The following is a 17000-nucleotide window of genomic DNA, read 5'->3' on the forward strand; positions in this document are numbered from 1 at the left end:
TCGTGCTGTGCCCATAATAACGTAGTCCTGTTTTATTCTCTTTGTCTCTCTCTTGCTCGTCCTCTCTCACCTCCAGGTGCAAATAGTCTACAAACCAGTGGACCTGAGCAAGGTGACCTCCAAGTGTGGCTCGTTAGGCAACATCCACCATAAGCCAGGTAGCTCCTGCGGAAGGCAAGGACAGGGCGGGCGGGTCTGGGGGCAGGGCAGGACTGTCCGGGTGGTGCCCTCTCCTGAAGTGGCTGGAAAGGATCGATGGGCTGTCAAGGAGAATGGTGACCGTGGAACTTGCTGGGGCCTGGGAGGTGTGGCTTCCCCATCTCGCCCCCAAGCAGGGCCATGCTGGCCAGGACAAGCGAGGAGAGGGGGCAGATACGGCTCCTAAACCCTGACCCCTAGTTCCCCAAGCGAGCTGCACACGGGGCCTCTAGGGCTGGGGAAGGGCCTCATCTGGCCCCTGGAGGCTGGCTATGTGGATGTCCTGGTCTGGTCCCCAGCCGACATGGGGGACACTTTACCGGCTGCACCAGCTGCAACATGGGACCTCTGGGCCATTGCCATGCCCCTGCCGTGACTTGATTTCAACAGGAAATGACCCTGTTGGCGCTCTCCCGTGCTTAGGTTCCCCTCCCCTCCCACACAGCATAGAGATCAGTACTGTCCGTAGGTCTTCCCGTGGCGAAGGAAATGTGGAAATGTGCTGTGCCTGCTCCGTCTGGTGTGGTAGCTACGAACCACTGTGGCTGTTGAGCACTTGAAGTGTGGCTGGTACAGTTGAGGAACTGAACTCATTTAATTCAAATTTAAGTAGCCACCTGGGGGCTGGTGGCTACCATATTGGACAGCAAAGGTCTAGATTCTAACTCCCGCCTGGGAGTCGAGCCGGGACTTCTGCCCGAGGCAGGCCCTGGTCAGAGTAGAGGTCCTGACTTGAACCATTCCTGTAGGACGAGAAGGCCATCAGAAGCATAGTCCAGAATGTGTCTATCCTCTGGTTCCCTAGGACATTTTATGGGAGGTTAGTCTCTCCTGGCGAAAACTATCCCACAACTGGCGCCACCAATCTACCCCACGCTGAGAGCAACCTTCCTGGGCGGCTTCATCCTTCCCAAGGAAGTAACATAGGCCGTGTCTCCCGTGCTCATGCATGACATCGAGTGTCTGAGGAGGGAGAGAGGGTCCAGCCCGTCCTTATTTAGGGTGCATTTTGCCGTTTAGTTTCATTTCAAGGTCTTGGAGGGCTGTAGCTTACAGGATGTTGACATACAAGGACCTCACTCTTTGGAAGCTAACCAATTCAGGATGTACAATAATCACTCCCGGGCCGAGCTGTCATTGACCTCTGCATTTGCCAAGGCGGAAGAGCTTGCGGAGTAAATCTGTGATGCGCATCCTGCTTCTCTAGGGAGCTGAAGCAAACTTGTCAAGCCCTTCAGAAGGACTGACTTGTGCCCAAACCACATTCTCAATACAGGATAGTCTTATCTGCTCCTGAAGGCTGGTGTCTTCCTGGGGTCTCCCGCTTGGCCCTCGCTCAAGGCATGGTGCTCTTTGTGTGTTGTGTTCCAGGAGGCGGCCAGGTGGAAGTGAAATCTGAGAAGCTGGACTTCAAGGATAGAGTCCAGTCGAAGATCGGGTCCCTGGATAATATCACCCACGTCCCTGGCGGAGGGCATAAAAAGGTAAAGGGACAGGGCGGGAGGAGTTATTCATCGAGTCGGGTGGACAAGGCTGGAGGACAGCTGTGGAGCCGGTATTGACTGGCTTGATGTGGCTTCTCAGCAACCACCAGCACGGCGGGGCGTGCCTCAGCTGCCCACTGCAGTCTCCTGGGAGCTTTGATGTGCTGCTTGGGATTCTAACTGGTCTCAGGTGCAGCTTGGGCACCTGGCATTTTTAAAGCCCCCAGGTGATTCTTCAATGCAGTCACAGGTGAGAGCCAGCGTGCTAGGCCCTGTGGGCAAGCATCCACAAAAGGAAGTAGCCGTGGCCATCGCCAGCCCTAGTGCACAAAGAACAAGTCATGGGAACATAACCTAATTTTCTAAATGGGTCAGTAGGCAGTTAGAGCAAAACAACGATGCTGAAACCCAGATTTCAGCGAAGCCTCTGCCAGCCTGTCGTGGAAGTGCCCCTGCAGGCCGCTGGACCGAGGACCTCGCATTCCCGCAGTCTTGAGTCTCCGGGTCTTGCTGTGGGTCTCTGTCTGTGGGAGCATGGTAGGGTGGGGACACCAGGATGTGCAGCCCTGAGCAAGCTCCCTCTGGGCCCTCACCAGGTGCAGTCTTGTGGCTGCACTTTTTCTCTTTTGCACAAATGCAGCCGAAGCGCCCTCTGGGGCGGCCCACGTGTGCTGCCCTGAAGCTCTTGGGAGGGGCTCCCTTTCCAGGCTGTAGTGCCTCCCAGCAGCTGACCGAGGCGTGGCGGAGGGAGAAGGGATGTCCCAGAGCGGGCGTGGAATCTGTGACCCAGCCAGGCGCGCCCTGCTGGTGGGTGTGTCCGCCGGTCCCCGTCCCCTCCGCCTCCTGCCCTCAGGCCCTGAACCGGTGCACCTCGTCTTGCATTTGCGGTGAGAACCTGCCAGTGTAGTTTTAGAAAGTGGGGGCAGGGCCCAGTTCTCCGGGGAACTGGAGAACATTCTCTGCAAAAGCCAGCGGCTCTGCTTGTGTCGGTGGCTCCCGGCCCTGGCCAGCGGGCCTCCCTGCCCTGGGGGCTTTAGCGACACCCACGCCCCACCCCAAGAGAGCCTGACTGAGTGGATAGGGCCTGGGCGTGGCTGAGTCCCTGGGTGAAGGCAGGTCTCTGACCCTGTCTCTGGAAGCTTCTATGTCCTGAGAAAAGCTCTGGGCTTGGCTCTGCTTGGAGGTGTGACCTGAGCAAGATCTGCAGATACTCTCAGCCTCAGTTTCTCTCTCTTTCAGCAAAACAGATAGAAATATCCACATCCCAGGGTAGTCGTTGAGACCGAAATGAGACAGTGTTCTGGAAGGTTCATGGTGCTTTGTAGTTGTCTAAGAACATGAGTTAGAGTCAAGTCTGAACTCCTTCTGTTTGACCTCATCTCTGTGATGGCGCTGGAAGGGTGGGCCCTGCCGTGCCCACCGCTCAGAAGACTGTCTTGGTCCCAGGGGACCCCCTCCTGTGCAGGCCCCCAGTTCCTCTGAGATGAGCAAAACTGCTGACTAGCAGTGGCGTGCAGGACCCCACCACCTGAGTTCATTTTAGTTTGGGGGAATTCTTGGACATTCCCAGGACCCTGTCACTTTTTTCTTAAGAACAAAGCTTTTAAAAAACATTAACATAAGTGTTCTTTATCAAAGCTTGTGTCAAAGTGGTCTTTCAAATACAGTAATAAGGAAGGGTCCCATTTTCAAAGCAGTAACCCAAAATGGGCAAAATGAGCAAACAGCTTAAGTGGGAGCCTGGTATTTCTCTACACCCACCTTCAAGCCCCCTGCAACCGGGGCTCTTCTCCTGGGGTCCACAACGTCCTGAAATTGTACGGATGACTTGGGACGTGTGTGAGCACATGCATGCGTGTGTACGCATTCTTCTGACCTCACCAGATGCTCAAAGAGGTCTTAGGACCCAAAAAAGGTTGAGAACTACTGTGTCCACCACCTTAGGGCTCCTCAGGAAAGAACTGTTACGTACTTCTCGCGTCTCTGCCTAATGCTCTCTGAATCTCCCAGGTGTCCTTTGGAGCGAAGATCTCTGGGCCTCCTGGCTGTGTCATCATTTTTCTACTTTAAAAAGGTCTTGCTTTCTAGCACACCCACCAGGGCTGCCCACAGTTGTTGTCACCCTCAGACTCATCAGTCACTGGCAAAGGGGAAGAATGTGTGTGGCTCGTGGCTAGGCAGCAGTGGCTTTGGGGATGTCCCTTAATCCTCTCCAGCTTCTCTTTCAGCACTTTGATTTGCAATTGGCAATATCCATCAAAATAAAATGTGCGTGCCTTTTGACCTACTAGCAGTGCCACTTCTAGGACACACGTGTGTGAAATGATGTGCGTACAAGGTTATTGGGACACAACATTATTTGTGATAACAAGACTGGGACAACCTAAACACCCGTCCATAAGGGAGTGAATAAATTTTGGTACATCTGCTATGATGGAATACCACGCAGCCATCAACAAGCACGAGGGAACTAGGTACTGATAACGGAAGATATTAAGTCTGAAAACCAAAGTGCAAAGCATGTGGATAATTATCATATGTACAAAAATATAAACGTATATTTTCTATACTCACACCTACACCTGTTTGCATGTGGGAAATGTCTCTGGGAGGGCACACAAGAAACTTACAGTGGTCACTGCCTCTGGGGAGAGGAACTTGGTGGCTCGGGGACAGGTGACAGAAGCACCCTTCACAAGTATTCGCTACTGGAAAACAATAAACACCAAAGTCACCGCCACCTCAGCTGCCTCCCACCCAAGGCCACTTAGTTGGCAGGGCTTGCCCCCCTTCCTCTGCTCTTCATCTCTCCCTCCCTCTCCTCCTCTTCTGCAGATCGAAACCCACAAGCTGACCTTCCGCGAGAACGCCAAAGCCAAGACAGACCACGGGGCGGAGATCGTGTACAAGTCGCCGGCGGTGTCCGGGGACACATCCCCGCGGCACCTCAGCAACGTCTCCTCCACGGGCAGCATCGACATGGTAGATGCCCCGCAGCTCGCCACGCTAGCCGATGAAGTGTCCGCTTCCCTGGCCAAGCAGGGTTTGTGATCAGCCCCCGGGCGGTTGGTAATCGTGGAGAGAAGAGAGAGAGAGTGTGGGAAAAAAAAGAATATCGATCCGGCCCTTCGCCCTCTGTCCTCCCCCAGCTGCTCCTCACAGATGGGTTAATCGGTTAATCATTTAACCTGCTTTTGTTGCTCGGCTCTGGCTTGGGACTTCAAAATCAGTGATGGGAATAAGGGCAAATTTCATCTTTCCAAATTGATGGGTGGGCGGGCTAATAATAAAATATTTTTTAAGACATTTACAAAGATGGCCACACCCAACATTTCCTTGGGCAATTGCTTTTGATTTTTTTTTTTTTCCTCCTCTGAGTAGAAGAGGATGAAGGAGAGGCTCTGAAAGCTGCTTCTGGGGGAATCTCAAGGGACTGGGGACACCCCCTCCTCTGGCCCCATCCTGGGGGTGTCACAGAGGCAGCGGCAGCAACAAAGGGTTTGAAACTTGGTGTGTTCGTGGAGCCACAGGCAGATGTCAACCTTGAGTGAATGGGATGGGGTGGGGATGGGGAGACACAGGAGAGGCTGAGGCAGAGGGAGAGGGGGACGGGAGAAGGGCAGCGCGAGAGGGAGGGCGTGAGAGGGAGGACACTCGGAGGGGAGGCGCAGCTCCCTGCCTGGAAGGACAGCTGGAAGGGCAACCAGCCTCCATTGCTACCTGCAGCAAACTCGGACCCAGTGGCCACCTATGCTTGGTGGCCCGGGATGTGCTGCAGGTCGGTGTGCCACCCTCTAGAGGGCAGCCTGTGGGAGAAAGCTCCACTACCTCCCATTCCGTGAAGGAACAGTGGGCAGGAGAGGGACGGTTGGCCGGAGGGTGGCACCCTGTGGATTACTTCCTGAGAAGACTGACCTTGATGTCCCGAGTGCTGGCCTCTTCCTCCCTCCCTGCAGGCTGGGGGTCCTGAGCTGAGGGGCTTCCCTGTGCCTCGCAGAAAACCCTGTCTTATTGAGTTCTGAAGGTTGGAGCTGCAGCCACGATTTTGGCCGCAACACAGATCTGGGACTTAGGGCTAACCAGTTCTCTTTGTAAGGACTTGTGCCTCTTGGGGGACGTCTGCCTGTTCCCAAGCCTGGGCCTCTGGCATCTCTAGAGTGTGCGGGGGTCTGAGAGGAGGGTCCCGAGCCTCCCAACCCTCTCAGGGCCACTGCAGCCACCTGTCTGCCCCCGCCACGCCTGTGTGTCTGCCGTGGGGAGCCCAGTCACTGCCTGTACACCTCATTATGTCACACACTGTCCTGAGTTCCCAGCCTTACCACCCCTCTTCTCAGTCATGGACATTGTTTCGACTTGGGAGGCACCAACCCTAAACAAAGGGGGGAAGTCAAGGACAGGAAAGTCCAGGCACGAGGTGGGACCTCAGTCTCTTGGTCTAAGTTACACTCATCCAACTGGCGTGTCCCCCACAATGAGCCTGATGGCCTTATTTGGTTCCCTGCCCCCACCTCCCAGCACAGGTGTGAGCCAGGGTCGGGCTCAGCAATGACTCGGGATGTTTGTGCCTGGTTGACTTGGAGAACCTTTTGTTCCCAGAAGGCCTGGTCCCCTTCCTGTGTTGAGCTGGCAGCACGTTTTCTGTCCTGGCTGCCAGAGATGGCCCTGGGATGGGCACGCAAGGCCCCCAGGGCAGGACCAGACTCCCTCTGTCCCCCACTTCTGCCTCAGCTCATAACTGCCAGCCTCTCAGAGAGCCCACCGCTGCTCAAGCCCAAGTGCATATAATCAGCCCTCCATACCCCAAAAGGGGAACTTGCCCCTCTTGGGAATGGTTCTTCCCCAGTCCCAGCTGGAAGCACTGCTGTCTGTCCCGCCGGAGCAGCTGAACATATCCATAGATGTCGCCCTTCCCTCCCCGTCTGCACCCTGTCGCGTTGTAGTCGGATTTGTCTGTTTATGCCTGGATTCACCAGAGTGACTATGATAGTGAAAAGAAAAAAAAAGGACGCATGTATCTTGAAATGCTTGTAAAGAGGTTTCTGACCCATCCTCATGGGGGTCCTAGAGGTCTCTCACCCCCCCACGCTGGGACTTGGCTCCAAGAGGCTGGTGTGGCTCTACCCTGTTGGGGCCTCCCAGTTTTCGAAAGGCTTCTGTCAGCATCTGGGACCCAACCGAGACCAGATCCTTTCCACTAAGAACCCTCAGCTGTGAAGAAAGCCTGAAGCACAGGATGAGGACAGAAGCTACGGTGTCCCCTCCTGGCCCCCCAGGGCTTCCCTTTGTCAGGGCAGAGAGCAGTGTGTCTTGTGGCTGGCCTGGTTGGCAGCATGAAGATGACCCTCTCTGGTCACAGCCTGGAGAAGTGCACAGCAGCCCTGCTCAGAGAGGGCCTTAGAACTCCCTGCACCACGAGAAAAACGAAGCCAGTGCCAGCTGGGAAAGGTCTGCAGCCCACCCTCAGCCTGGGATCCCTCTCCAAGCTCCTCCCCAGGAGGGGCAGCCCAGGCCTCCCCACTGAGGACCCAGGGTGGTCGCCTGAGGAAGGATGACCAGTCAGGAGACACCCTTCCCAAAGCCTTGGCCAGAGCTCCTGCTGACCTTGCACAAGGAGAACCTTGCTGTTTAAAGAAATGTGGCACCTCAGGCCCAGCTCTGCCCCTTCCAGTTTGGGTCAAGGGCAACCCTGGGGTCTGGGTGGAAGGAGTCTAGGGCCTCCCCTCTAGGGCTGGAGGCTTCATTTGCAGCCAGAGCTCTCCGTGAAAGGAATCATCCGGGCCCAGAACGTGCCACCATGAGGCTCCCCACTGTCCTCTGAGACCCAGCTGTTCTTAGAAGGGTTCTGAGGAAGAAAAAGGAAATGTGGTGTAAAGGTTTGGTAGCTTTTAGAGATGTGGCCCCTGATTACTGCCACTGACTTTGGCTGCATCTCTTCTTGCACGTCTTCTGGCTTCCTCTTCCTGCAGTTCCTGTGCCCTGCTCTTCAGCACCTTATTCCGAGGGCTCTGGAATCTCCCTTGTGTGGTGGGCTACTGGGATCAGCCTAAGGATCATGGTTTAGGGTGCTGAGCTCAGTGCTGGCAGGGAGATTGCAAAGGGATGCTGGCTTGTGACCTTAAATGAGGACAATCTCCCCAGGGCTAGGCACTCCCCCACCTCCAGAGTCAATGTCCCTTGAGTGGGCTAGATAGGATTTGCTATGCGCCCGGTCCCTTCAAGCTCTCCACTCACTTTATCAATAGTTCCATTTAACCTGACGTCAATGGTGATTTGCGATTGCTTGTTGTGCTATGGGGGGAGGGGGGAGGAACCTGTAAGATACTTACCATGGGCAAAGGGAAGTCTTGGAGGGCAGCAGTTAAACCACCTTGTAACCCTTTTCTTCATGTCAAACACATGTGCTAGAGGTCCCTGGGGTTTCGCCTCTTCCTTGACAGGTTTCCCGAGTGCAGCAGGCTGCCAGCTGGTTCCCGCCTCTTTCCCAGCCAGATGCAGGCAGTGGAGGAATCGGGAGATACAGCTGCTCTGGCCTGCTGCCTTCTTGCAGGGTCCCAAAGCCCACAATCATGTCTCCCAAAGACCCTGGCATCCTTTCCTCTAAGCTGTTGGCACCCATGTCACCTTTCCCACCAGCTCCGGACACGCATCCTACTTCTAGCAGCTGCCAAGTTCTCTCCCTTCACCCTCCTTTATCTTTGTCCTCCAAGTAAAGCCAACAGGTGGGCATGAGGGCAGAGAGGAGGTCATCAGCCTGCCCCCTCTGCAGATCTGTGGCTTCATGACTTCTGCTTTCTCTTCAGCTTTGAAAAGGGTTACCCTGGGCACAGACCCAGTCTCACCTCCCAATGGACTTAGCCCCATGAATTTGCAGTGTTGGGCAGGACAGTTTCTGGCACTTGCAAGTCCCATGATTTCTTCAATTTTGAGGGTGGGGGGAGGGACATGAAACCATCTTAGCTTAGCTTCCTGTCTGTGAATGTCCATATGGTGTATTGTGTGTTTTAACAAATGATTTACACTGACTGTTGCTGTAAAAGTGAATTTGGAAATAAAGTTATTACTCTGATTAAATAAGGTCTCTGTGCATGGATTCAAAGGATGAGAAAATGATATAGGATGTATGATTTGCAAGTCCTTTCCCCTCCTTAGAAACTTAACTCAAAAGAGGTAATGACAATATTGTTAAAACCTGGATGTCAGGATCGACCAGCTCTCTCTGGGGCCCTGACGGTGAGAGAGCGCGCGCACACTTGTTCCTTTTCAGTTGATTTCTCTCATTCTGGCGCAACGGCACCCACCATTTGGTTGAGCTCACAAGGCCGCACTGTTTGTGAGGCCTGTATCAGTGTAGTCAAACCTCAAAAGGCTGGGGTGGGTGTATTAGTTCTTTTGACCCTGGAAATGAGCCTAGAGGCCTGAAGCTGAAGCAGAACACTAGGCCAATCAGCTGAATGGATGGCGTGGATTCCTTCCAGCTTACAAGCTGCCCTCCTCTCTCCTTTGGAGCCCCATTACAGATTAGTGAACGTGTGCTCAATCAAGATGGGGATTCCAGAGGACTCCTAGCAACGCCACAAAGGAAAACAGAAATAGTAACCCATCATATTATTGTTCCTTAGTAAAATGAAGTCAAGGTCCTAACACTGAACCCTTAGACTTTCACACACAGTTTCAAACTATTACTCTTCTCAGCTTTTCCTGGTGCACATTAGCCACTGCAGAAGCAGCAACAAGGAAGCCAGAAGGAAATGCTACCTCAGAACTTGTGGCTTCCCCAGATAGGACAGGCAGCCTCCGTGGCTGTTCAACTTGACTGCTGGGAAAAGGAAGGAAGAGCGAGAGAACCAGGCCCGCCCAGTTATTCATCTTGTACAAAGAAAATCACGCACTTAGCCGCCTCAGCCAAGAGATGCTATAATCTCAGGTAGCAGGCAAGGACCAGCTCAGGCTCCACGCAAAGTACAGACATTCTCATTGATCCCAACCCCAGAAAGTCAATGGTAGGAAGCGAAATCTCCATTAAAGAGCAATTCAGAACAGATATGTCACACTGCTGGCCTCACTAGAGAAAGGGACCTTTAGAGGTAATGGATCACTTACTTACATCCAACAAAAAGAAAAAGCAGACACCTACGCAAACCCTCCCCCTCCTCCTGGTTCCCCTTACCTCCCCCCAGCTGTGAAAACCACCAGCACCTCTCTGGTGACCATCAGATGACCCTGCCAGGTGCCCAGAACAGAAGGGAGACTTCCCAGGTTCAGAGCAGGTCAGAGGACCTCAGAGAACTGCTCCAGCAGGGCGGGCTCCTAAGCTGCCACCATTACCATTTACGCCCAGTCCACTATGTCAAGAAAGGCCTGGCACACAACATTCTGTAACTTTTTTTTATTTTTTTCAATTTTTCCTTCCTTTTTTTTAAGCACTAGTTTGTGCTTTGCGAACAGAATCAAGACATTAACAAAGATCAGCTTCTCTGAAGAAAAGCATTTCTATAGAACAAAGACAGCTACATGTTTCGCTGCCATTACACAGCTCAAAGCAGGAAAAGAAAATATTTACAAAATACAAGGTTTTTTTCTTTTTTTTCTTTTCTTTTCTTTTTTTTTTACAATGCTAAAAGGGTTATTCAGAATTTTCAACCTTATAAATAGAAGAAGCACTTTATGCATAGGGATACGGTGCATTATTGTTTTTTAAAGAAACAATGACAAACCTTTTAACTTGCAAACAGAATCAAAAAAAATCACTAATGTTGAAAATTGTGAAAAAACCCCAACCATTAAGCAGTTTGTCTACTATTTTTATACGATTACAAAATGGCAAAAAAAATAAAATAAAATAAAATAAAGAAGTTCTTATTGCCCCCCTTTTTGGTGACGTGATCATACATGAGACAGGCACAAGGTTAACCAAAGCGGGTGATGGGGGAGTGATGGGAACCACAGCTAGGACCAGACGATATTCCACAGGCAAGGGGAGCTTGAAAGAGCAAGGGCCTAATTGACAGTGACAGGGGACTGGATGGGAAGGAAACATGACTAAATGAATTGGTCAGTGAAAACAGAGGATGCAGGGCAGATGGCTGCTCATTTCCCCAACGCCCGCATTTTCAGAAGAGTGGGAGCAGAGCTTAAGTAGTCCTAACCCTCTTCATAGACCAGGATAGGTGGCAAAAACAGTCCAAGTGGAAGGACTGGTGTGTGGATGACGTGGGGAGCAGATGAGGGCAGACAGTCAGAATGGGGATGTGAGCAGCCAAAGCCAGGTTATTGCAGTTAAGGTGTCAAAATAGAGATGACCAAATGCAGAGGAAACCCAAAATAGGTCTCCTGGATCTGGATGCCAAGGGGAAGCCATTCTGTCAGCTGAGAGCTCAGTGAGAACAACTGGCAGTGATGGCCAAGAGGCTCTGGTGAGGGTGCTCCAGCACAGACGACCAAGGGGGACCCAGCCAGGAGGGCCAGAGCTGAGCCAAGCCACAGACGGGAGAGGAGGGAAGTAAGAGCCCAGAGGGTGCTGCTCTCTCCCACCCTAACCTAAGGGCCACACTGAGCTGGAGCTTTCCATTCCACCTGCCCACAAGTGTGAGGGAGAGGGGTGATCGTCAAACAACGTTAAGTCCAGTGATTCAACAGTGCAGAGGATGTGTCAGGACCAGGCTGGCAGGGACTTATCCTGAACTTCTGTTTGCCAACTGGAGGAAGTGCTCAGGTGTGTGACAACAAAACATGGAAACCAAAACAAAAACAAAACAAAATCAAAACAAAAAAAAAAATTACCGAAGTAGAATCTAAATTCCTTAAATTCACTAAAAACTGTGAAAATTTCCGGCATATGATGTTTGAATATCAAACGCAGAGATTTCTGAAGCTTTAATGCCAATAGTTAGTGAGTCTTTAGATTCTCATATCCCGCTCATCTGTGAGTTGGACGCTGAGCTGTGACTGTTGCCGCCAGATGCCGACTCTTGAGAGGGACAACGGGAGGTGAGGTGGGTGCCACCTCTGTCTCCCGGCCAGTCTTGCTGCCTGAGGTGCGCCGAGTGCAGCGAGCTGCCCGTTCCTGCGCATCCAGTGGGTCCTCACACTCTGCCTGGGGACTGCACGCCAGGGGGAAGGTTCGCCGCTCCCAGGGCTGCACGGACTGTGGGCAGACAAGCTGCTTGGTGAGGACCCAGTCCCACCCAGCCTGCCTCCCCACAAGGCCCTGCCCCAAAACGTGTGGACTAGAGTCCATGACCAGTTCTCTCTCAAGTTCTTGGGGTGGTCCGGAAAGACCCCTCACAGAGCGGGTACACCCTGTTAACAACGGCCAGTTCCATGGTACCTTCAGAAGGTCAACGTTAACGACAACCCCTTGTCCCCTTCAAAATGGGGAGAGGGAGTCCTAAGATGAAGATCCATCTTCAGCAGGTGCTGTCCCTTCCCAGTTCCACCCCCCACCCACCAACCCCGTGAAAAGCAGTGCCCCTCACCTGTTCATCCAGCCCCAGCTCTGGGGTGGAACAACGGGTGTCTTCACTGGCTAGGTGTCGTAGAGCGTCCCGAGCCACAGGGGTGAGGGGGGCCGAGTGCAGTTCCGGGCTAATGGGGCTCCTAGGAGACTGACCATGGGAGAACTCCGACAAAGAGTGGCTACTACTGACATCAGGAGAAGCGGGCTGGGGGGTGGAAGGATTGGCACTGCCCAACTGGGGGGTTGTCCGACCGTCTGATGACCTGTAAGACCTGTACACCAAGGAGTACACATCTGAGTGCCTGGGCAACAGGGCATTTCTTACATGTTTGTTTTTGAGGGTTGGGGAGGAGACATGAAGACAGCATCCCAGTCAGAGGAGCCAAGGTAGACAGACATCAGCAATTCTTTCCTAGGAACCACAAATCCCATTTCTTCCCACTGCTGGCATACAGGGGTAGGCACACAACATGACATCTAAGAACTGTGTACACCTATCACCCCAAGAGAAAGCCGTGGCTGAACAATGCCAGGGGCCAATCCTGGCACAATGCCCAGTGAATCCACAGAGGAAGGAAATTAGTCTGGACTTTGAAAACTAGTCAAAGAAAAAAAGCAAAACAAGAGGCCTAAACCTTTCCAACTGAGACTCCCGAGGGCTTCTAGCACTGGTAACAATAAATGCAGACAGGGTGGGCTAGCTCTTTCAAGCAAGACCACAAAACTACACTCCACTGTCAAAGGAAGGTTAACTTGTGGTGAGGTCCCAAATATCACAGACAGCCTGCTCCTGGAGCCCAGGAGTTCACTCGAGTTTGTCAGAATCGGACAGTCAGCACTCAGCAAGGACCCAGCATCTGAGTGCTTACACTCTCATTAGTTCCAACAAACAGCACGGAACGTCTGCACTCTTGGCCAGTGCCAACGATGAGTATGAAGGGCAACACCCTGGACACAGTTAGGGCCCACATTCCCTGTCCACCCTCCCTCCACAGGTCCTGGGGTCCCTGTGCCTGTCCCATTACCTGCTGCCCCGCCGCTGGGGTGGCACACTCGTGGTCCACAGCCACCGAGCCCTCTCCATCTCCTCACATTTGGCATGCAGGGCGGCAAAGGCTGCGTCAGAGAGGTCCTCGATCTGCAACAGAGCAGCTTCATTGATTCCTCTTTCCTCCAGGAAGCTGAGTTTAATGATGCATAGATGAATTTTAGAACCAACCCCACCCCATACTAGGCTCTTCCTAGTCAGGAGAGAAATACAAGGAGCTTGCACTTGACATGCACAGATCCTGAGGCATCTGGAGTGTGCGCACCCACGTGTGTGTGTGTGTGGTGTTCTAAGAGAAAACGACCATGCTGTTACCTCCTCGTTCTCCTCGTCAGGACTCCCCTTCAGAGACCGAAGATCGACCTCCCGCCAGCTGCAAAACCAAGAAGGGACAATCATGAAATGGCAAGCAGTCTGCGGCAGGATAAATGTGTCCGTGCAAGAATGAGAGCCCTGCACCTGGGAGTGACACTGCTCTCCGCTGGGCATGCTCTGCCCTTTCACTGCTTGGCCTCCTTAGCCCTGGAGGCCTCTAAAAGAAGCCCCACACTCAAATGTCCACAAGGGCCGGATACAGGAGAAGCAGGATGAGGGTGGGACTGGAGTTGGGAGACTGACAAACTCAAGCAAAGCAGACTGTTTAAAGGGCACTGCTACTATTCAGCACCAGCCAACTGCTACCATATGGGAATGCATACACAGGGTTGCCCGATCTTCTGATTTGTCAACAAAAGCTGGAAATAAAGATTCAAATGTGAAATCCTACTTTTTTTTTTGAGGAAGATCAGCCTTGTACTAACTGCTGCCAATCCTCCTCTTTTTGCCGAGGAAGACTGGCCCTGAGGTAACATCTGTACCCATCTTCCTCTACTTTAAATGTGGGATGCCTACCACAGCGTGGCATGCCAAGCAGTGTCATGTCCGCACCAGGATCCGAACTGGCGAACCCCAGGCCGCCGAAGCAGAACATGAGCACTTAACCACTGCGCCACCGGGTCGGCCCCTGAAATCCTACTTTGATGCTAACAACAAAGTCAATATCTTAAAACATACTGTATATGTCAAACAAACATGTCTGTAGGCCAAAAACTGTCAGTGGCCTGCCAGTTTGTGTGGCCTGTGGTCTGGTTGGTGCTCATACAATGGAATGAGAGACAACTATATAAAGAAAATTTTCATTCCCACAAGGCAAGACTTTCTCTTAAAGAGAGGACAAAACCCAAGGCTAGGGTGCAAAACTCAATGACAGGAGAAGAGGGAAAAAGAAGTCACAGGAAGAACGGGGCCGGGGCGGGGGGGGGGGGGGGGGAGAGCTGATTATCTAGAGCCTCTACCTGGGAGTAAGGATTTCCTTGTATTGTAGTTTCTCTACACGGGTTGTTGCAGCAACAGACATTGGGATGACAATGTTGTTAATATCGAATGAGCTCTCTCCCCTTCTCCTCCTTACTGGCTGCTGTAAGACAAAGGTAAATTTAGAAGGGAGGTACAATTCTACAAACATTAAATCATACTCCTGAGACTTAAAACAGGATCACCAATAACCAGGCATCTGGGTCCTTGGGTGAGGGCCTGGCAGTGACTGCACCAGATGCCTGGACCTGAGATGGTTTCCCACAACAAAGTCCTCAGGAGAAATCCTAGGTGGTCCTGAGGAATATCTCCCGTTCACAAGTCTCGCTGGACACCCTCTTCCTTCATGGGCTCATGTGAAAAGAGACTTCCGTTGAACTTTCCAGGGCTGCGTATCCTGGGGCCTTGAGTCAACTGCAGTTCCTACTCCTCCATACATACCTTTACTACACCATCCCGACCCTTTTAAATCCTCCTCTGTGTTTTTCCCTTTTATCCCTGTCTATGACTTAGACCTGTAGCGACTCTCTAAAAGCAATGCTTAAGCCTTGTAGTGACTCTGGATTAAAAAGATGAATTCTCTTATCCTGAAAGATGCCCAAAGGACAGACCCAGTTCAATAGATCATCTAACCTTGGTTGCCATCACAGCATCATCTTCTCATAGATCTGAACTCTGTACCCACCATCTGCTCAGCCCTTATGTAATTTCTCCTCTTTCTGGCTATTATTCTTGGGGAAAGAGCTGAGTGCTTTCTAGCTTATCAATGAAGACAAGTGGAGGGAAACTGAAGAAGAGGACATAGCTCACACTCCTCGAGAAAGGAGATTCACTCTATAGAAAGTTGAGAAGATCAAGCTGTTGGGAAAGAACACTAACAGGGATCCAATATCAGAGGAAGAGGAGGAGGGCATCTACAGCAGCTGGGAGACCAAAGGAATAAAGCAGGGAGCCAAAGGGCTTGGTTTCTTAGATGGAAGAAAAAGTCCACTAGCTGCTTGTGCCCAGATCTCAAACACCCTACACTGAAACAGACTGGCAATTGAGCTGTGAGAGGCCAGAGGGAAACAGTGGGATGACAAACATGTTGCCATGGCGACAGGTGGAAACACCCAAGAGGCTGCACTCAAACCCAAACCACCAAGTGTGGTCGGCCCAGAGGGACGGGGCCAGTGGAGGAGGGTGAGGAAGAGGCTGTTTCCCGCAACTGGCCACTCTACTCTGTTCCTGGTGGGTGATAAGTGACTGATTCATCCCGTCATTTCAGGACATTCTCAGAGAATGTTGGGCCAGGACTTCAGATGCTGTCGCCTATAATTTCAGGTTATCACAGTATCTTTTTAACCTTAACTTCCTTCTATCTCAAATGAGAATAGACTGTCACTGACCTCACAAATTTAGGGTAAATGGTTAACCAAAATGGCTAGAGAGACTTCTGCCAGTTTTGCCTGGTTGAGTTCTGCAGCAGAGGATCAGCGACCTTATATCCAAAGGCCTCTGCCACTGTGACATCTCTACTGAAATTCTATGTCTCACTATAAGAAGTACACCTTAAGGAAGCCTCAGGAGATAGCTTTCCCTCTATCTTGGTCAAAAATGAATGTGACACCATTACAGAAACAGGTATCTATTTTCCCTGAGTCTTTTTGGGCCTGCTATCAGTACCTTCAAGGGAAAGAGAGTAGGTTGAGGGATTCTTCAATGGGCTGGAGCCCCCATTCCATCAGGCATTAATTCGTCCTAACCTAACCACTCTCTCCTGTTCAGAGCCAGAGGCAGAGATCAGGTGACAGAAATGGAAAGCGGTTCCCAAACCTGTCTGCACATCAGAGGCAAGATGAGGTGTTAAAAAAAAAAAAAGGTTCTTGGGTCCCCTCCCTCTTCTGACTATCAAATCAGAATCTTCTTAAAGCCACTGAGGTGATTCTGACGCATCCACCGGCTTTTGCGAAGTGTTGCTCTACACAGCACTCCCACCTCCACCGCATTTCTCCGGTGTCCTCTAGCTTCTTTACCTTATTTTAAGTATCTGGCCCATCACCCTTCTTACTATTAAATAAATCTTTGAAAAAATTTGGCAGCAAGAGCTCTAAGAATCAGCATTAGTGTTATATACAAAATTTGTACCCAATAATAATAAGTAAAAATTCCAGGCTTAACATTCTCCAGACGCATGACGGCTGGCAGGTAAGAAAATACTGAAGTCTCACCAGGTCCTAGATCTCAGAGTCCAGATTTTCTACCATAATTAGACTCTCTTTGAAACCTTTGGTTAGCTGATGGATAACTGAGTTTGTGATAGATACTACACACCTATTTAGACAAAATTTGCGGGTGTGGGAGGTGAAGAAGGAGGAGGAACAAAGAGGTAATTCAGAAAAGACTGTCCAACTTTTAAGAGCAAAGACAGAACAACATGAATTCCTACCTGCTCACAGGAGCCTGGTGAGCACATTTTATG

General features: G+C 51.5%; 2 protein-coding genes across 18 annotated transcripts in view; one reads left to right on the forward strand and one right to left on the reverse strand.

Annotated features, from left to right (window-relative positions):
• Positions 1-8756, forward strand: part of MAPT (microtubule associated protein tau) — a 101719-nt gene extending 92963 nt beyond the window's left edge. For all 15 annotated transcript variants that reach the window (XM_014849451.3, XM_070483416.1, XM_070483418.1 and 12 more), the window contains 3 exons: positions 77-158; positions 1570-1682; positions 4518-8756. In XM_014849451.3, coding sequence (XP_014704937.1) covers positions 77-158; positions 1570-1682; positions 4518-4733 — 411 coding nt within the window. In that variant the 3' untranslated portion in view covers positions 4734-8756. The remainder of the gene's footprint in view (positions 1-76; positions 159-1569; positions 1683-4517) is intronic.
• Positions 8757-10053: 1297 nt separating this feature from the next.
• Positions 10054-17000, reverse strand: part of KANSL1 (KAT8 regulatory NSL complex subunit 1) — a 173592-nt gene continuing 166645 nt past the window's right edge. For all 3 annotated transcript variants that reach the window (XM_044745090.2, XM_014849432.3, XM_014849430.3), the window contains 5 exons: positions 14521-14642; positions 13502-13559; positions 13164-13276; positions 12158-12410; positions 10054-11826 (listed from right to left, as the gene is read on the reverse strand). In XM_044745090.2, coding sequence (XP_044601025.2) covers positions 11599-11826; positions 12158-12410; positions 13164-13276; positions 13502-13559; positions 14521-14642 — 774 coding nt within the window. In that variant the 3' untranslated portion in view covers positions 10054-11598. The remainder of the gene's footprint in view (positions 11827-12157; positions 12411-13163; positions 13277-13501; positions 13560-14520; positions 14643-17000) is intronic.

Source organism: Equus asinus, chromosome 13 (genome assembly GCF_041296235.1).
Source record: "Equus asinus isolate D_3611 breed Donkey chromosome 13, EquAss-T2T_v2, whole genome shotgun sequence".
NCBI classification, from domain to species: Eukaryota; Metazoa; Chordata; class Mammalia; order Perissodactyla; family Equidae; genus Equus; species Equus asinus.